The 20732-nt window shown below is 50.7% G+C and overlaps 1 protein-coding gene across 1 annotated transcript in view; it reads left to right on the top strand.

Annotated features, from left to right (window-relative positions):
• CLSTN2 (calsyntenin 2) overlaps nucleotides 1-20732 on the top strand; it is a 600605-nt gene that overhangs the window by 471463 nt on the left and 108410 nt on the right. Inside the window, exon 6 of the mRNA XM_026497144.4 lies at nucleotides 14350-14535. Coding sequence (XP_026352929.2) covers nucleotides 14350-14535 — 186 coding nt within the window. The remainder of the gene's footprint in view (nucleotides 1-14349; nucleotides 14536-20732) is intronic.

The raw sequence follows: 20732 nt of genomic DNA, 5'->3' as shown, positions 1-20732 counted from the left end.
CATGCTGGTGTTGGATTTTGTGACTCAGAACCCACGCTCTGTCCCCTCTCTCTGTAGACCTGGGTCTGCCCCAGACCCACACACAATCAGCCTCTTTCACTGATAGCTCTTTTAAATATTTGCAGCCTGCTGTAATCTCTCCCTGCAGGGAGTCAGCAGAGGGCAGGGCTTCAGGGGGGTGGCTCCAAAGCCAGAAAGAGCAGGGTTCAAATGCACATTCTACCCTGTGTTGACTCAGGGACATTAGGCAAGTCGTTGAACCTCTGTGAACCTTCAGACATAGCAGCTGCAAAATGAGGCTCCCATGCTTATCTCAGAGGTTCGTCACAAGGTAGAACTGCTCCGGGCGTGCAGGAACGGCTCCATGGTACCAGCGAGGGGGATGCAGGGAGAGAACAAATAGAAGCTACTAAAGTGGGTTTAGGAGTCAGGCCAGCCTTTGGGTGCCATTTTATGTCTGACCTGAGGGGTCAGTAGTATTTGCCAGGTGCGCTAGGGTGTGGGGAAGGAGGCAGTAATGGGGAGGACCAGGAGGGGTATCCCCAGGACAGCTCAGTGCTTAAAAGTTGCACCTTCCAGGAGCCTGTTTATATTCCCTGTTCTTTTTTTTTTTTTTTTTGGATGTAAAGTTTGATGATTCATTAGTTGCGTATAACACCCAGTGCACCATGCAATACGTGCCCTCCTTACTACCCATCACCAGCCTATCCCATTCCCCCACCCCCCTCCCGTCTGAAGCCCTCAGTTTGTTTCTCAGAGTCCATAATCTCTCATGCTTCATTCCCCCTTCTGATTACCCCCCCTTTCTTTATCCCTTTCTTCTCCTACCGATCTTCCTACTTCTTATGTTCCATAGATGAGAGAAACCATATGATAATTGTCTTTCTCTGCTTGACTTATTTCACTTAGCATTATCTCCTCCAGTGCCGTCCATGTTGCTGCAAATGTTGAGAACTCGTTCTTTCTGATGGCTGAGTAATATTCCATTGTATATATGGACCACAACTTCTTAATCCAGTCATCTGTTGAAGGGCATCTCGGCTCCTTCCACGATTTAGCTATTGTGGACAATGCTGCTATGAACGTTGGGGTGCATATGGCCCTTCTCTTCACTACGTCTGTCTCTTTGGGGTAAACACCCAGTAGTGCAATGGCTGGATCATAGGGTAGCTCAATTTTTAACTTTTTAAGGGACCTCCACACTGTTTTCCAGAGTGGCTGTACCAACCTGCATTCCCACCAACAATGTAGGAGGGATCCCCTTTCTCCACATCCTCTCCAGCAATTGTTGTTTCTTGCTTTGTCCATTTTTGCCGTTCTAAGTGGCGTAAGGTGGCATCTCAGTGTGGTTCTGCTCAGCATCTCTTTATGGCTGACAGGAGACAAGAATTTCAGTCGCACAAAAGGATTTGGAGAAAACTTAGCAGAGGTAGATGAACTAGTGTTTATTTTCTTGTTTATTTTCATGACAAAAGTGAGCTTTCCAGTGCAGACAGTGGATGAAGTAGACAGAACTTTCCAGAGAGATTCCGTAAGGCTGTGAACATAACAACCACAGTTCACCTGGCCTCCCCACTGTGACTCCTTTCTTCTCATGTTTTGCGGGGGCCCAACCAGCCCTGGCCCCTGTGGCCTAGATGCCTTCAAGCCTGTGTAGTTGGTGCCCTGAGCTGGGAGGCTGGTGTCCACCGGTCAGGTGGACCAGGGCAAGGCCTGACATGGCAGCAGCAGGCAGAGGCAAGTCAGTAGGAGCAGAGCGGGAAGTTCAGGGAGGCCTGGGGGAGCTGTAGGGGCCTGATCCGACAAGGGCCAGGATAAGGAACCCGTCTGGGACCTCTAGAAACTAGTACACTCTGAGGAGGACTCATTTCTGACAACCTGGTGGGTGGAGGTCGATATTTCGAGTAAAATGTGACCTTGTTCTCAGCCACAGTTTAAGACAAGTAGGTGGTCTGGCTAGCCGTGTTTCAGCATCCAGGCATTTGCTGGAGGCCGGCAGCCCCTGTGCAGCTCCCAGTGCCCGTGTGCGTCTCTGGCCCGAGAGCCTGCAGCCCTGGGTGGGAACAGCCAGCCGCACACAGAAGTTCTGCGTTCCGCTCGAAAGCTCGAGCGAACAGGCAGCAACGGGGCCACCACCACTTTTTCCTGTGAACATTTTTAAATTACGGAGTATTTTATGTTCATTCAAAGATGATTTTTGAAAAGTATAATAATCAATAAGAACTGCCCATAATCCAATTAATGCCGCCTCATCAATGTGACAGTCTACTCTTCTCCCTCCGTAGTCATTTCAACTTTGTGTTCTTTTCCCACGTCCCTTGATGCCTTATGTATGGTCACACATCACAGACCCTCACCACCCCTCCGCAGCTGCGTAATATTCCCTCACAGGAGGTCAGATGAGCTTGTCTGTGTCCTCACAGTGAGACGGAGCCATGTGATTGATTTTAGCTCGGCTCCGTTTTTCTTGTTCTGTGCACCGGTGAATACCTTTGTGCAAAGGTCTTTGCATTTCGAGTCACTTTCTCAGGAGTCTATCACCTGGGCCAAGGCACATGGGCATTTCTTGGCCGAGAAGCATTCTGCCAAGCACTGGGCTGATCCTTGGTGATGGTTTACGCTGCCCCCGGCAAAGCGAGCGACACTTCCCCCGCCTTCACCCACATGCTCTCTCAGGCTTCCTGCGTGTTTGACCGACTCTGCGGACTTGTACCATATTTTCTGAAGAGATGATTATTTGGTTCCAATTTTAGAATGCCGTTCACTGAAATGAAAAGTCCTACAAGACTGGAATATCACCTAGAGTCATGGTCCTTTTATTTAAAAAATAAAAAAAGTTTTGCAACTGTGGACAACTGATCTGTAGATTAAAGAGATCCATATTGCTGGAGAATAAAAAGTATACGTAGGATACCTTACAAAAAGATGGAACGTGTGCAAATGAAAAACCATACTCTTGCATTGCAAATGCTTTTCAAAGCCATAAAGGTAAAGATTCTTGAAGAATAGCTACTCCGTCTTGCACCAATAATACATCTGTCCCAAGATAAGAAAATTGCCTGGAAAATGCTCATGTTTATTAGACATAAGAGAGAAGAGTCTGCACCTTTCCAGCATCAATTCTGCCTGCTGTGTTTCTGTTTGGGAGCTGAGAAGCATGGGAGTGGAGGATCTTTGGAAAGGAAGGAGTTGGGGAGGAAGTAGCAGCCAAGCTTTGGGTGGGGGTCCCGGTTTCTGAACACCCCATGGTTCACTTCAGTGGTAGCATCAGTGGCTCCCCCAATAGCCCTGGGGAGCTTGGAGCTGGGGGAAGGGGGAGTACACGGGCTTTAAAGAGGTGATGCCCGACACCAGCAAGCTCAGAGGCTTGTCGAAGAGCTGAGGCACTCACACTGGCATCAGAGAGCCCCACAGAAGAGAACGGGTGCCCTCACAGCATGTGGATGGCCAGGGGCTAGCTGCATGGGGGGCACGGCGTCCAGGGGCTTGTGCCAGGCATGGGAACAGAGCAGAACCCGAAGGCTGTGTGTAGCTCCAAGGGCCCTGCAGAAGCAGCACACGGAGTGAACCCAGACCTGCCCAGCGGCAGGCGGCAACAACATCTCCAGTCCAGAGAGGCTGGAGTGAGCAGGAGAATCCGCAAGGAATGAGACAAAGAGCAAGTCTGACCAGAGCAGTAGGGCCAGGGGAATTCCCTGAGCCCTGGAACCTGGACAGGCACCTTTCATGAAGCATCCTTACTGTTCATTTCCCAAATATTCAGTGGGAACCTGCAGTGTTCCAGAAACTGCACCAGGCACTGGAGATTTTAAAACTAACAAAACAGTCAGACCCTGCTCTGTGGAACCTCCGATGGGGTTGGGGAGATAGAGAGTCGCAGACAAAAAACAATTAAGAAATAAATGAATAGTTTATTCTATTGGTCAAAGCCAGTCATGTGGCTAAGCCCCAAATCAGTGGGGCCTGGGTATGTACCCCTTCCACTGGGAGGAGGGCATGGTCAGGAGCAATCATCGAACGCACACAATGGGAAGTGGCCCTCTCTGCACGCAGAGCCCTGGGTCCTCCGTCTGTGGTTCCTCTGGAACTGAACCTGTGCTCTGCCTGCAGGAGGTAAAGAAAGAAAACACAGCTTGTTCTGAATTCATCTGGTATGAGGTCCCACCCTGCTGGGTCAGGCCCCAGGCGGCACACAGGTCTCCCTCTGGGCCTCCTGTAGAGGGGGCAGAAATCCTTTCTTAACCCCTCTCTGGCTGCTGGGACCCATGCAGCGGGAGTGGGAGAAGGGATGGGAGTTCACTGCTCAATATAGTTTGGGCTAGTGGCTTCCAAGTCTGTCTGTGCCTCCTCATCACTTGGGGGGTTAGTTCAAATGACAGACCCCACGCCCTCGCCCTCAAAACCTTCCACTGGGAATCTCCTAAGGTGGGGCCCAGGAATTAATGTCTATAGAAGTTTTCCTGGTGATTCTCCTGAGGCCAACCCTAACCCTGCACCTGTCTACAGACAACAATTTAGGGGACACAGTGTGAGCACCCCATAGATGATGTACATTCCAAAGCCCACGAATTGGGGAGGAGAGAACGTGGTCTAGGCTGGAGCAATCGTGGAGGACTCCCTGGAAGAGGAACTGGATGTATTGCAGTTGGGCAATGGTGACCAGCGTAGATTAGAAGGACAAAGAGAGGTGAGATAGGAAGTTGTCATAGTAGTTGGACCAGGTGAGAAGTGATGATAGCCTTCAACTAGAGTGGACAGACATCTGTCCTGGGAGCCATCTAGAATTCAGAAGCAGGAGGCCTTAATGGCCCTTGGCGTGTGGCGGGTAAAATGTTGTAGTGCTCTGAAGTACTGCACTCTAGATTTGAGGCTTTGGAAGTAAGTTTTAGGCCATCGTGATGACAAGGCATTACCTAGGGCCGTGCTTCTTAAATCCTCTGTGGTGTAGGACCAGGGTTTTTCCCCAATCAGTCATGGACCATAGTTTTGTAAAAATATAATAGGAACAAATTTCTGGAAAAATGAAATAAATAGCAAAGACATTCAAAATATAGACCAAAATGTTTATTTTTATTAGAGTCAACAACAAACTCACCCTGCCACATGGCTATACAAGTTTCTAAATGCTTACTGTCCATTTCCCCACTGACGTCACACAGACCTGGAACGGGCAGTTCAGGGACCGAACTGGTCTCTAGGCCACAGTGAGTGGCACTGTTCTAGTAACGTGGCCTTGCCCTCACTCTGCACAAAATCTGAAATGGTCTGGATCACCTTTCCAATGTAGGCTCCTCAGCAAGCTGTCCTTCCATGGTCCTTGCCTGACGGCTCCAGCTCTCCCGGTTGACTGTGACACGCAGGGAAGAGGGGATGATCACAGCCTCTGGCTGTAGCCGGAAGTTGTCTGCAGTTTGCCAGGAGCTCCCAGAAAAAGGCTTCCAAGTGTCTGCTGGTGTGCATGACTCCGAGATCGCCCAGGGGGAAGCGTGAGGGTATTCTCAGGCCCAGGAGTCCCAGTGTGGACTTCAGACAAAATGAAAGCCCCTCTGCCATCAGAGAACCAGAGAAAACTTCATAGGCAGAACAAACGTTGAGGACAGATTTCTAGTTGTTTCATTTGGCATTTATTGAGATGTCGCGGGGATGAGGGACGTACTAAAAGGGTTGGAGATACATGAGATTTTCCAGAATTGGGGCCACATGTAAGTGCAATTTCATCATCACACACACTCACCCACAGATACTCAAATTCAGTCTGGGGCGTGTGCCCGCACACACATGCACATACACACTCCTGCGCGCGCGCACACACACACACACACACACACACACACACACACACCCCACAGAGCAGCCACGTCTTGAATCGTTCCCATTTTAATGCGTGGCAGGCTGTTACTTGGCGGCTGGCTGGGGGCTAGATGTGCCGTCCCACGTGGACTGCAACAAAGGTTCCTCGGGTCCAGATGATCACCGTCCTTGCCTCTGACAGCCAAAATTGGCGTGTGTGTCGGAGGGGTGGTTTCCGTACACTTAATCACGCACTCGTTACTGAGCACGTCGTATGGGCCAGGCCGTGCACAGTAATGTACGAGTTATGCTCCCATGCGCGAATGGGCCATAAGCAAATAAGTAAATAATCCTCCAGAGGGGAGGACAGGCGGGGGTGGGTGGAAGCAGGGGCTGGTCGTCAGGTGTGGCCCAGAAGGCCTCCTTTACAAAGGCACATGTGAGTTGAGGCCTGGGAACAGAGGAGGACCAGCCACAGGAAGGGCAGGAACGGAGCACCCAGGCCTGGAGGCTTAACCCGTGATATGGGCACGGGGGTGTTTTTCCCCTCCCTTCTGCTCCTTTGTAGGTAATTAAGAGATCTCTTTTTAGGAAGAATTAAAAGGTAATAAAATGCTCTGACTTCATGAAACTAAAATATAGTAAATGGAAAGGGGTCAGCAATAAAGGAAGAGAGAGGATTCCGTGTATTTATAATGGCATTCAGAGAGTTTGTGGTTTTGTTTCTTTTTAAATTGTGCCTGTGTGCAAGTGTTTTTAATTGGAGAGGAGAAAGCCATATAATTTAATCCCTGTTAAATTGTGTACGGGCCTGTTACATGTGGGGCACAGGGCTAAGTGGTTTGCATTTATTATCTGATAGAAACCCTCTCAACAGCTCTGAAATAAGTGACAGTGTCACCAGCGTCTGCATGCGTGTCATCAGTGTTTGCCTGCTCAGGCAGAGAAGGAGGTGACGGCCCACGGTACGTGGCACCAAGTAGGAGAGCTGGGGTTCACATGTGGGGCTGAGCCCAGGCCCGAGTTCCTCCTTTTAGGGTGATTAATAACTATCCCCATTCTGCAGATGCAGAAACTGAGGCTCTAAAAGGTTAAGAAACAGGCCCAAGCTTACCAAGGCAGGACCAGTTACAGAATTTGTGGGTCCCAGTTCAAAATGAAAATGGAGGCCTTCTTGTTTTAAAATTATTAAGAATTTCAAGACAGCGATGGCAGAGCAGTAGAGCAAATATGAGGCCCTTCTGAGCGTGAAGCTGGTCTTGGAGCCAGGATTGGATGCCCAGCCTCCCTGACTCCTCACTACCTCTTGTCTCCTTCCAGCTGAACATCCCACCTCACAGATAAAGACCCAGAGCAGCGGTTGAGGACATGTAAAAAGAAAAAGAATTCAGAAAAGTAACGAATGCTTTCTGGGGTTTGGCTTTAGAGTCAGGTGGGCCCGGGACAAGTCCTGGCTTTACCACTTGTATTGTTTCAATCTTCACAACATCCCCATGAGACGTAGTTATCATTTCCCCCCATTTTACAGATGAGGAAATCAAGGCACAGAGAGTATCCTGCCCAAGGTGCAATCGCTGGTAAACAGAGGGGGTCTGAACCCAGGGGTCTAGCGCTCTGTCATCTAAGTGTCTCGTGGCACCACCCAAAGTCAGGCTTGGACACTGAGGAACTCACCCCTCGGAACCATGTGGGGCGAGGGGAGAGAAGGCGAGTCTCAGAAGCCAGCTCTCGTCAGCCTTTTACAGAGGCTTTGGAAGAGCATTGTCTATGCTGCCGAAGATCCCCCACCCAGCCCAGCACTCAGTCTGGTCCCAAAGTTCTGTTCCTGCCCATGTGGCACCAGGCCCCCTGGAGGCCACCCCCGCCTCACAAAGGTCTACACTTCCTGAGTCGTGCCAGGTCGTTGAGTTGGAAACTGAGGCGGGGGATACTCTTGACATCATTTCCCATCTAAATAGCCCCCCTTGGCCTCGGGCGGCCCCCAGGCCATGATGGAGACATCCTGAGCTGCTATTTCGCCTTCTGGCATTCCCCTCCTTCCTCAGTACTGCGTTAACCATGCCTTTTATTGTCCGTATCCTGATGTTTTGACTATCGGGGCCTTGCTGACCCTGGAGGGACTCACCTCAGGGTTAGCCAAGTCCTAGCAATTCAAAGATAAGAAACAACTTACCCTTTAGCTTTTCAAACACAGACCAACCAATCCAGAACCCACACCTTCTACCACCTTTATTGGGCTCTCATGCCCTGTGCCACCGTCCGTCTGCCCTAACCACCAGGGGCAGGTACCAGACAACAAGGGATGACCCCTATACACCACAGGCCGCTGAAATTATACAAACTAGCATTTGAGGCCATCCTAAACCTGGTTACCACGCTTTGCCCGTCCCTCCCCACGGAGAGCACAATAAAGACTCCTGCCCACAGTTTTCCCCTCTCTGCCTCCTGACTGACCGCACTGCTTCTCCCCACACGCCTGGGGGCATAGCATACCCCCTCTCCTTGGGATCTGTGCATGTCACAAACCATCTGTTCAGCGGCAACAGCGTCCTGATCTGTTGTCCCTACCAGACTTAAATAAACGAGATCTATACAAAACAAATGACCAGGTCACTTCCTCCAGGAAGCCTCCATGGATGCCCCTACTCAACATAATTTACTTCTTCTTCTCTGTTCCCTGGAGCCTGCTCTTTGTTCCTCTGTGTGCTTAGAAGCTGGCTGCTGTCTGTGGCTGCTACTGCCTTCACTGTGAGCTCCGTTCAGATACGGGCTATGAGTCCTACTCCTCTGCCTCCCTTGCCTAGGGCTCTGCCTGGCACTTAGTAGATGCTCAGTAAAGACTTGGCATCCGAAAATGGTAAGAATGATACAAGAATAGTCATAGTAGTTGTAAGAGTAGCTCTCTATTCCTGGTTTTTTTTTCATACCTTTTCTCAAAGTCCCAAAGCAACTCTGCAGGGGGTTCTCCTCGTTCTACAGATGCAAAATGAGGCTCAGAGAGGTTCAGTGATTTATTCAAGGCTACACAGCCAAGAAGTGGCAGAGCCAGGGTTCAAACCTGAGTCTGTCCAGCTGCAGAGTTAACAGTCTTGCATTTAATTTAATTGAATCGAACTGAATTGAAGTTAATTCCCCATTGTGTGACCCTGTCGGAGGGGGCACTCTGCATGGATTGATGTCAGGAGTGTTCTAATGTTCTGAAAATGAACACCAGACCTAATTCGGCTGCCAAGTGACCTTTTCAAAGCAGAATCTGGATACTTTATGCCCTCACTAAACACTCACTGATGGCTCCTCGCTAGCTGTAAGGTGAAACCCAAAGGTCTTACCCAGTATCCGTCATCCTACCTCTCCTTACCACTCTAGCCCCTCTCTACCTCCTAACCCACCCCCAATTCAGATGCACTGGATGGCTGTGGAGATAAAGGTGCTCTCTGCTGAGCAGAAGTACCTCCCTATCTTCTCCCAGTAAGAAAGGAAGTCCCTTAGTGCCCAAATCAAAATCACCCAGCCCTTGGGGAAAGTCTTGAAAGATGCCGGATGGTTGACGCCCACAGAGACTGGCTAGAATGTCAGCTGCCTGCAGGATCCTGTGTGGGGGCGGGGGGGGGGGGTGCACCCTTCCTCCCCTCCCACTCTCCAGCATCCCCATATCCAGCCACTCACCTTGTACGAATCCAAAAATTTCCTAGAACACCTGATGCCTCTTCAGCCAAGACCAGGAAGAGCTGGAGGCCCATGAGTGCACACAGTTAGGGAATGAAGGGTGTTTTGACACACCTGTGTCTTTCCCTTCCATCCTTTGATGTCGCTTCTGAGTACAGAAGTGGAACAGTTCTGAATGCCTTGGATTACAAGAACCCTCAAAGCCGGTGCCTTCCAGAAGTCCCCGATTTGCTTTTTTCCACCTCCAGGCATCTAATAGGAGAGTTCCAAGTGGTTAATATTCTCCTGACAAGAAAACATGTGTCCCCCAAATTTAGCAGGAGTTATAATAAAAATCATCATGTTTCTAAACCCTTAACCCATGGAGAAGGAGTTTAATTCCTAAAGGCATTCACTGTTCACTTTTCCAGGAATACTTACGAGGTAATGGAGCCTGATTTACCGAAACAAAAGGTAGCTGCTTCCTTTCTCTTCACTTAAGAAAATAAACGAACCACAATTCATAAACTAGTCTCCAGGTCCTTTATACACTGGAAAGATTTTGTTTCCAAGCAGGACAGCTCAGAGGAGTCTGGGAAGCTTGTGAACCAGGGAGTGGGACATTCCTATTGTGAGGCTTCAACAGGAAGGTCACCATGTTGGGCCCTTAACCTTAAATGCTCATGACAAGCCCGTAAGGAGGTATCTCTAACTCAGATCTACAGGTGAGGCAGTGGAGGCTCAGAGATGACTCGCTCAGCTTTCCAGAGGTCATATGACCCACATTTAAAAGAGATGAGATTCAAGTGCAGTCCTGTCCAGTCTCCAGGATTAAAGCAACCCCTGTGCCCCCACCAGCTGCCCTCAAGTTCAAGCATATAAATTGAACATTCAAAAATGAATCTGTAAAAATTACACTTGTTTTCCATCCTGGCAAATCCTCAGAATCATGGCAGAGCTGAGGTAAAAGAGCTGCATGGCCTTGGACAAGTCACACCAACTGTCAACCGTGGCTTTGTCATCTGTACAATTAAGATAATAATCACTGGGTTGCTGGGAGAATCAAACAAAAGAATAGGTGTATAAGTGCTTAGCACGTTGTAGGTGCTTAGTGGTAATATATCCTTTGTTTCCTGTAATAAGTGCTGTTGAATAAATGATAAGTTAACTGTAACATATCTATTGAATATAACCCTTATGTTTGGTGCTAAAATGAGTCTGCATTTAATCTCCCCCCAATCCTGGGTGGTAGACAACACTTTTGCATAAAAGGAAACTGAGGCTCAGGGAGGGTAAATGATTTGCCCAAAGTTATGCAGGAAGTAGTAAGGGTGGGATTTGAATTCAGACACACTGAATTCAGAGGTCAAGCTTTTACCCGTCTTGCTATCCTACCTCCAGGAAATGAGGCTAACTAGACATCTCACATGACAAAGGCTGAGTTCGATGACTTGCCTTTGCTCTCTTGACCCCATCTCAAACTCTTTCTTGGAAAATGAAAGATGTTTGTGTGAGCTTCCCACTCTGTCAAGGACACTACACTCAGAAAGCTCCATCAATTTCTTTTACTATATGGTTACAATTTTGTCTGCTCCTCCTGAACCCTCAAAAGCAAGCCTGGTGAGGTCACCCAAGCAACTGCAGATGCGAGGTTCTCCCAGCTCTTTCGTACCTGATTTCTTCCTGAAGAGGCCCTTGCCCTGCAGCCAGGGTTGGTGAGAGGAATAAAACCTAGTAGACCTGAGCCTCCACTGACCTTCCCTTCACTATTCATCTGCTTCTTCATTTGCGTCCTTCCAAAAAGGACTTCAGGTGGAATGCCATCAAAGATAACCAGCAAAATATCTAGATACCCACAGCCCCCACAGCATAAAGGGAATCAATACCACTGATGTCTCGGGCTTCTCTGATGAAGAGGCTTCCAGAAGGAGGTGATGTGGGAGGACCTTACACCAGCAGAAATAGCCGAATGCCAAGAACTGGTACCACGGGGCTCACCCCACGGCCCCCACACAAAACCACTTTTTCCACGTTCCTCTCCACATCTTTAAAGAGAGGGAAGATCCAGGGAAAGAAGGGTAAGGCAGGGAAGGGAAAGAGGCCTCTCCCTGGATGCCGTTTCTTATTATCAGGAAGTAGATTCCTCGCTCCTCAATTCTGGACCACCTGCCTTGCTGAGAACAAAGAGAACCCATGTGTTGCGGGCTGCTGGCGGGATGTTGCAGGACCGAGGGTAGGATCAGGCAGGGGCCGTACCTCAGAAGGGCAGACAGGCCACAAGTTCTGTCTGGGGCTCGGGGAAGGCTGCCATGGCAGCAGTCAGGTCAAGTGTCTGAGGCTCCCCAGATCCACCTGGCAGGTATTCCCTGTGCTCTGACCTCAGTGTAGAGGGATCAAAAATGAACATCACAGCCCCTGCCTTTGAGGACCTTCCAGGTGCTGGGGGAGGCGAGCATACAAACGAATCCCGTAGGATTCATTCACGCTTTCTACCGACATCGAGGGAGCGTCTAGTCCGTGCCAGGCACTGGGCACAGAGCGTGATGGGGATTCCGAGTCACCATGAAGCTGAGAGTCTAATGCTGTGTCTAGTGCTGAGGATGCCGTGGTGCACCGACGAGTGTATCTACCCAGACTGGAGAAATTCGGAAACGTTGCGTGGAGTTAACAAGACAGAAGGGGAAAGGAAGGGAGCTCTATATAGAAGACACAGCATGGTCAAGTGCACAGAGGCTTGAAACATTGCGCCTAAGACACAGGGCTGGCTGTGCGTGACTGCTGCTTACAGCTCTGTGACATTCAGATGCCCCTGACAAAAAGCCCTCCTGTCCTCCAGCCGTTCATCTTAATTGAAGTTGGGGCCTCTGGAGCGTGGCTCAGAGCAGCGGCATGATCTCATCCTCCAGAAGGCGATGGGCTAGTCCAGACACAGCTCCTGGGGGCTGTGAGAAGAAGCATGCAATTAGGTACGTTCTCTTTCACGTGAAGTCCCTCCCATCCAAATATCGTCCCATGGTAAATTCCTGGTGACCAACCTCACAACCCTGGGTGCAGTCTCTGCTCATGGCCTGCTCTGAGAAAATCCGGAAAGGGTGGCTGGCTGAGGTGGGGGTCCAGACCTAAACCCAGATTCCATGGTTATCTGGAACATGGCAGGGTTGCAGTGCAGGCAACACTGGTCCCCTAGGACTGAACATCTCCCTTCCCCTCCTAGAACAACACTGATTGAGGCCCTACTGCATGCCGTGCACACACTCCGTCCTCACCCCAACACTGTAAGGTCCCTCTTTTATTGATGAGGTGCCTGAGGCTTGCAGACCTTCGTTAACCTCCCCAAGAACTTCCTGACCAGACAGAGCCAAGCCAAGATCGCTGGGGCATCTGCTTCAAACCCGCTTCTCTGAAGTTTCCCACGCACATTCATCCTTGACATGCAGACCTCAGCTCAGACAGGAACTCTCTCCATCTAAAGAGCCCCTCTCTGTCACAGCTTTTCCTTTCCTAGACTCACCCTCTCAGATAGGACAGCACAGGCCTCCCCCCAAACCACCCCACCCCCGCGCCAGCTCCGCAAGGCGGGGACCTCTCCTGCCTCCTTCTCTGCTTTATCCTTGATGCTCCAAGCAGAGCCTTGCACATGGAAACCCTGAACGCACGGCTGCTCCATGAACAAAGGCATCTGGCCCCTGCACTGGAATTGCTCGAGATGGCAGTCAGTGGCCCGCTGGGTGCTGGCGAAGAACAGTGACCCGTGAATGCTGGGTTTTCTCCGTTTCTCAGAGGCGAGAGCAGGCAACTTCATGGATTTTTTTTTCTGCTTCGGAAAAGGGATCCCTCCTAGCAAAGTTCTATGTGACAAACATTTGGGATCCATCAACAAATAGTAGCCATACGTCACATTCCCTGATTCTACCCCCCAGTCTGACTTAGGGCTGCGCAGACCTCAGACGTGCGTCCTCACAGAGCACGGCACGCTCACTGCTGTCCGCAAGCGCGGTGACCGGTCACCATGAGCGTGGCCTCGACTCTCCTGTGTCCTCAACTGCTGCTGTGGTTGTTCCAGTCCACCCACGCGTCCTCTCCCTCTTGGTGTTTCTTTTCATTGATTGCCCTATCTTGTGTGATGCCGTTTTGATTGTGTTTTGTTCCTCTCCAACACTGTATCATCTCTAAGTTATTTTTCCACTAAAAAAGAAGTGATAAGCGCATCGGCCCTACTTAAGTGGGTCACAGTCCTGAATGCTTGAGAAAGAGTCCTGCGCCCCACCTCATGACCCCAAGTCACCCTGAACTACCATGCTCTCTTGTTTTGCGACAGGACGTACACATTCCTAAAAACCACCCCACTAGGCAAAATGGGGGAAATGGGGCAAGTGGCATAACACTCAAAAATGTCATCAGTGACATATAAGAAAAAGAGAAAGAAAAAAATTAGCATGGTTTTATACCGGTTAAATGGTTAAGAAAGAGAGAAGTCCTACAGTGAATCTGGCCCCTCACCTTGAAGAGACCTGGTGTTTGCCCGTAGCAGAGGACAGGGCAGCGCTGCAGCTGGGGCAGTCCTGTGACGGGCGGCAGGGGGCTTTGTCAATGGAGGGGGCACTGTCACTGCAGGGGCACGTGGATGCGGCTCGCAGCGCACAGTGGACTGCGTGGCGGCTAGATGTTTGAGGTGTGTACCCGTGCGTGCTTTGTGCCTTCCCTCCTGGTTTGGCTCAGCTGGTGGCTGTTTTCTCCCTTCACCTAGAGTTTCTCAGGAAGGAAATCTTGCGTAAGCAAGTGTGAAAGTCGCCTTATCCTCCAGCCGTTCCCCAATATATCAGTTATGTTAGAACAGATCCACATTTTCAGAACAAGTGTTGTGGCCGAACCGGCCATCCCTGATTGACTTTCATCTTTTCCTTGTTGATTCAGACTGGACCAAGAGGATTGAGTATCAGCCCGGCTCAGGGAGTGTGCCGCTTTTCCCCAGCATCCACCTGGAGACGTGCGACGGGGCCGTGTCCTCCATCCAGATCACCACGGAGCTGCAGACCAATTACATCGGAAAGGGCTGCGACCGGGAGACCTACTCTGAGAGATCCCTTCAGAAATTATGTGGTAGGTTTTTCCCTGTTCGGGTTGTTTTTTAATGTATTGCTTTTAAATGATTTATTCAAAGCATATCTTATATTAGGAAAGAATGAGTCCCTCCCAACCACACTGGCACATGTAACTCCTGGACGAATATTAAGTTTACTTACTATCGTTAAAGGGCCAGAAGGCTCAGCGCTCGGCATCAGACACACCTGACCAGATCCCACCATTTACCAGTTGTGTGGCTGTGAGCAAGGTGTGTGACACAGCCTCTACTCTTCATCAGCAAAACAGCCATTAATGACCCAGCGTATTTAAGAGAATCTACCACGGAGCCTGAGGAAACACGGGCTCCCTTCCACTGTGTCGGTTTGGAAAGAGGCACCTGACCAGGGGCCAATGTGAAGGGTGGGGACTATCACCTGGGGAGAGGTCAGTTTCCTCCCCAAAGGACCAGCTGCATAATTTGCCAAGCCCATTGCAAATGAAAATGGGGGACCCTTATTTAAAAACTATTACAAATTTCAAGGCTGCAACAGCAAAGCTTGAAACCAAGCTGGGGGCCTCCACCGAGCCTGGGCCCCGTGTGACAGCTAAGGAGGCATGCCGATAAAGCCAGCCTGGCTGCCCGCATCAGAGAAGAAGAGCCGGGGTGGAGGTGGAGGGCCCAGGGAAGGTGTCCCAGTGCAGGGAGAAGACCTGCCGTCTCCGTGAGGCGATGGCCTGGGAAAGGAGCCACTGGGAGCTAGGAAACGAGGCCCATAGAGGTGCTACACAAGGAAACAGCTTCACGAAGCACCTACTGGGTGCACCTGCCACGCTCTTTACACACATCACTTCGTTTAACCCTCTCACCTTCGGTGTGAGGCGGCTGTTATTCATCCTATTGTGAAGATGGACAGTTTAAGGCCCAGAGAAGGAAAAATGGCTGGTTCGAGACCCTGGTTAGAAGGCGACAGAGCCGGAACTTGAAGGCACTTCTACCTGAATGCAGGCTGTTAAGTCAGCAGCTGTGAAGCAGGCCAGGCCGTAGCAGCTGGAACTCTCCATTCGGCCTAGGGAGTACTCCACAGAGTGGGAACGGTCCCCTGCGCGTGGCAAGCCGGGCCGTTGATGTGTGGATGGGCCTTGGGTGAGGTGGACCACATACATTTCGTTGCTTTCTTGTTCTCTCCAAGAGTATTCAGGAACTCACATCTGGGTCCCCAGCTGTGCTGTGGGGAGCTTCGAAAAGAGCTGACTCTTAGACTAGACCTGTGTTTGGACTAACCCCTAACTCAGGAAAAGGAGCCTCCTGAACCCTGTGCAGTTCCTGAGCACCGTCCACTCCCAGTGGGCCCTCCACGACGATGGCTGGCACAGTTTTCCTCCCTCGCCATTGCTGTGCGCGCACACACCTTCACCCACACTGCTGCTGCCCAAGGAGCCGGGTGAAAATCTTAGAAGTGAACGTGGAGTGGACCCTCCTTGGGCCGTGTCCCATTTGTCATGTCACCAGGCTGTCAGGAAGGCCTGTGGGGACACAGTAGGTTGGGGAGAACACCGCAACTTCAGTACTCCAGACAGCCCCCGCAAACACAGATGTCATGGGCCTACAGAATTCAGAAGACCGCCTCCAGCGCTCTCCTTCCCTCCTGTGCAGAGAAGCCATCTCCGACGACATCTTACTGTGAATGAACATGCCATCTCGCTCCCCATGCACCTGGATTATAAGTCAACTCTACCCCGCGCCACCATGGGTTACAGTCATTTCCTAAACTCCTCCGGGTCAGAAGAAGATGATGGAATCACGTTGTTAAAGATCAGTAGGGCCCAAGGGCACGCACTTGTGATTTGATTTTGAATGTTGCTGGGGAGAGATGAGGAGATATGGAGAGCGAGAAGGATTTTTTCTGAGGGAAGAAACTTTAGAGCAAAATTGCATCTGGTTGTTAACACCACTCATTCCTTCTGGGCTGCCAGCGTCGCCTTGAAGGAAGGCGGGTAATTCAGTGAGGAAAGCAGCTTTTCCCCCAAGATGTGAGCTCACCTGGTTCCAGGTGCACCTTTATGGGGGGAGGTCTGTGTGTCTTGCTGGTGACCTTCCTGGTAGGAGCGCCCACCGCACTGTGGGGACTCTGTCCGAGGAGGCTGACGGGCAGGGCCACTCTGGCCTCCATGTCAGGAGTCTGAATCTTGAATCCCACGGAGCGAGAGCTCAGGAAAAAAGAGCAGAAGCAAATGAGTGGAACCCAGGTGCGTATCCGGCTGTGGAGTGGGCTTCGGAAGGAGACGGCCATCAGGCCACATGCTCTTTCCAAACTGCGAGGGAGACGCAGGCTGGATCGCTTCCAAAACAGAGTCTGGGTTATAATCCCTGCTCCTGTGGGGTGGCTTAGTTTCGGGACAAGCTTCCATGTGTTTTCAGTGGATGGTAGACAAGTTGCTTGCAGGCTTTCCCAACTAGGGATTGGCCATGACACTTTCAGCCTCGGCAGCCATGCATTTTTCTTCTTCCAAGTCTTTATTGACTTTGGATGGAAACAGGGAGACCAATTAGGCTGTTATTGCCATGGTCTAAGCAAGAGATAATGAGTTCTGAACCAGGGGAGTGGCAGTAGGGATGCATTTAAGACAGCTTTAGGAGGCAAAATCAGCAGGCTAATCAATGATGGATTAGCTGTCAGGAGTGAGAAGGGATCTAAGACGACTCTAGCATAAGCTTCTAACTGGACAAGGATGCCACCGACCAGAACTAGGAATCCAGGCATGCGCAGATTTAGGGACTACGAGGACAGGTGCCTGTGGGACATCCAGGTGTGGGTGTCCAACACCTGCCTGACTCTGGACGCTTCTGAGGACCTGTCTCCCCCACTGCCGATCCATTGTCATAGCCGGTTTCTTCCTGACGTTCCGCCTCTTCTTGGCTAGGACACCTCCTCTGTCCCTGTGCCTGGCTGGTTCTCATCCCTAAATCTTTGCTCATGGTTTCTTCCCACCAGAATCTCTCCCCCCTTTGCTGTTCCAAACCTTTCCCTTCAGCAGTATTCTCCTGGCCTTTGTACACCAGGGAGGCTCTCCTGGGGGTGCTTTGTGGACGCCTCTGAGTTCCCGTATCTCTTCTGTGACACCGTAGCTGTGCAGTGACCCGGGCGGGGGTGTCTCTGTGGAGGAGCATTTCACAAGCCTGGTCACTGCCCACCTGCTTCCTCCTCTTGCAACGCCGGCTCCATTAGGAGCAGACAACAGCTAGTTCATAGCCTATTGTCACAAGGACCTGACAGATCCAGCAGCTTTTGAAACAGCCTCTCTGGGCCCACACTGAGACCCCTGCATTCTGCCTTGAAATAAAAACAATGCAGGACCCTGAGCCTGTGTCCCCTTCAGCGTGCAGAACATAGCCTCAGGTGGTCCACCACTGGCACGCTTTACCTAAAGCTGGGTTGCTTGGAGAAGTTGGGCAAATTGCTTATCATTTCCTCTGAATTCAGAGATTCAAGATGAAGGGCTCTGTCATCTCAGTCCCAGACTTTCCAGAAGCGAGATGTCACAGAGCTGCCTTGAGTATGAAATGCCCCATGAAGCCCTTAGGAAGACCTCTTGGCCAAATTAAATTTGACATTACTGACAGCCCCAGGAAGGGCCCACTTCGATGCCCTCAGTCACTGAATATTACAGCAAATAGAAAAGCAGCCCGTGACGCACATGCCTTTCCTCACGTGGAGGCCAGGGGCTGCTCCTCCTCGGGCTCACGGGGCTCCTGGCCGCTGGCTCCCACCTCCACACACGCCGCCCAGGGCAGCTGTTCTGTATGTGGAGTCAGGAACCACGGGCAGGCCCTGTTGAAGGAAAGGCCACAGAATGAGAGCATGCTATTAAATCAAGTGGTTGACCTGTCAGAGCACTTCAGATCACCAGACATTAAGTTGTGCTCAGGATGTACGCACTCATGAGCCCAGGAGATTTTCATAGATGATTCATTCATTCATTCATTCATTCATTCATTTACTATTTCAACAAATATTTGTTGAGTGTCCAAATGCTGTCATTCTTGAGGTTATGTAGAAGTTAATAAGATCACTTGATAGTTCAGTCTTCTGGGGAAGACATGTTTAAAAAAAAAGTTAAGATCATGATTTTCTACTACACCATGAAGCTTGGCAGAGCTCGTCCTCGTTCAGAATCACGGTCAGAGGCATTTGTACCCCCAGAATCACCCAAGTCCAGGAAGCTATCAGCAGTCTCTCCAAGATGCCTCTGCAAGGCTGGCACTTCCAGGCTTGAGTGTCAGTCCCCTAGACTCTCAGAGAGTAGAAGGGGGCCTATCTCTTTCAGAAAAATTGGCACACACCTATAGGGAATCAGATTAAATCCTTAATCATACATCAGCATAGGGCCGCGCACCCTGACTCATGGAGGACGGTAGGGAGGGAGGTTCTCCGTGGATAAGCTTATTTCTTTGGTGTCCTCCAAAGCTCCCTTACAGCATGCCCTCCTATGTTGGGTAGAAGGTTTTTACCTGCAGTGGCCTAGCCCCAGCTGGTCAGCAACTGGGTATCCATGGCCCTGCTCCAGCCGCCTGGCTGACCGCCCCTCTGCCAGAGCCCAGCTGCTCCATCTGGAGACCCAAGTTCCCCATTGCAAGGCCTCGCAGGAACCCTTCTTGTCTAGGATTCCAAAGGTGGAATGATGCTCTGGTTGTAGGTTAACAGCATGTGAGCTCCTGGAAGGACATTAGAACGTTCTCTCTGTCCATGCTGAAGGCATGCCAAAGAAGAAATGGGAATCATAACCTCTGGTGTCTGTCACTTAGGTGGGTTATCAGGAAAGCAGGTGACCCTGCAGTCACAAATGACCCTAACATCTCACTGGCTCAAAATAACGAAGGTTTATTGATCATTCCTACTGCATGTCCTTCTTGGATCGGTTTGGCTGTCTTCCAGGTGCCCCCCACCGGGATCTAGGCTAACAAACAGCCTTTACATACATAGAGTGCCGCGGATCTCATGGTACATGGAAAAGACATGCGGAGAACCACAAACTGGCTCTTAAAGCTTCTGCTCTGATATGACACGTCCCTTAAACTCACATTGTATTGGTCAGAGCAAGTCACATGGCTACGTGACATCAGTGGGTCAGAGAAGCATGTGGAGATCAGAATGCATTTTACCAACATGCAGTCCTAGTACAGCATTTGTCAAGAGGGCCTCCCTGTCCTCCCCTGACACTCTCTGCCATTGACCCGCTCCGCCCACCAAAGGTTAAAGATTTTCTACCGGGTCCCTAAAGGTAGGGCCAACTTCTGTTTGGTTTATTGCTGCCTACTCCCCACAGTGCCTGGCATAACCGAGATATGACGCAAATGTTTATAGAAATAACAGGGAGTTGATATTGCAATTGTGAGAATACTTCACAGAATGAGGCCTGTGTCTTTGGTCACAGTGGTTCCTCTCCCCTGAGACCCTCCCTCTCATTCTGGCCCTGTGGTAGACCATGAGGAGGCGTGGCCTGAGGCGCCATGTCAGTCACTATTGCAACAGGTTCCCCTCGAAGTGCTAAGCACCCTCTGCCCTGACCAGAGCCATCCAGAATAGAATGCAGACCCTGCAATTAAGAAGTTCAGTGCCCTTGGGCGCCACTGATGCGTTCACACCACAATGTGTCCTGAAACCTGCCTCATTTACCCCATCTTTATCTACTTGCAGGCTTAGAGAGGCTTCCTCACGCTAGGGTTCAGAGGCCCTGAATCACACCTCAGCTGTGGTTCCAAGCTCCCCCCGCTCAAGCTACAGCTGCTGTGGACTCGAAGCAGCCCGATGGGTCCCAGGGACCTTCGCAGAGGATTCCCAAGGAGCTTCTTAAATCCACCCTGTGTGCAGACAGTGCTGCGCCCTCTTTGCAAGGGATGCGTCCTGTTTACCCGCAGCTTTCCATGAGATCCCTTGAGGAGAGGGGAGAGAGAGAGAGAGAAACTTCGGGAGAGAGTAAATCTCCCTCAGTTTGTTTAAGTGCACCGAGAAATGAAATACAAGCTGCTAAGTTGGGGAAGTCTGTACCATCTGGTTCCTTACAGCCTGATACTTTCTGGTAGGCAACATCTGTGGGTTAGGCGGGGTGGCCTGCCGCTCCCATCACCACGGAATCAAGGGAGTCTGCATCAGTGGCCTTACCAGGGCACCTGCTGTCTTCAACGTGCCTCTCCGCAGACAGCCACCTGTATGGGAAGGTGAGATCCCAGGGGA

Source organism: Ursus arctos, unplaced genomic scaffold (genome assembly GCF_023065955.2).
Source record: "Ursus arctos isolate Adak ecotype North America unplaced genomic scaffold, UrsArc2.0 scaffold_20, whole genome shotgun sequence".
Lineage (NCBI taxonomy): Eukaryota > Metazoa > Chordata > Mammalia > Carnivora > Ursidae > Ursus > Ursus arctos.
Note: the sequence above shows the minus strand (reverse complement) of the source record. Positions and strands in the feature narration are given on the sequence as shown.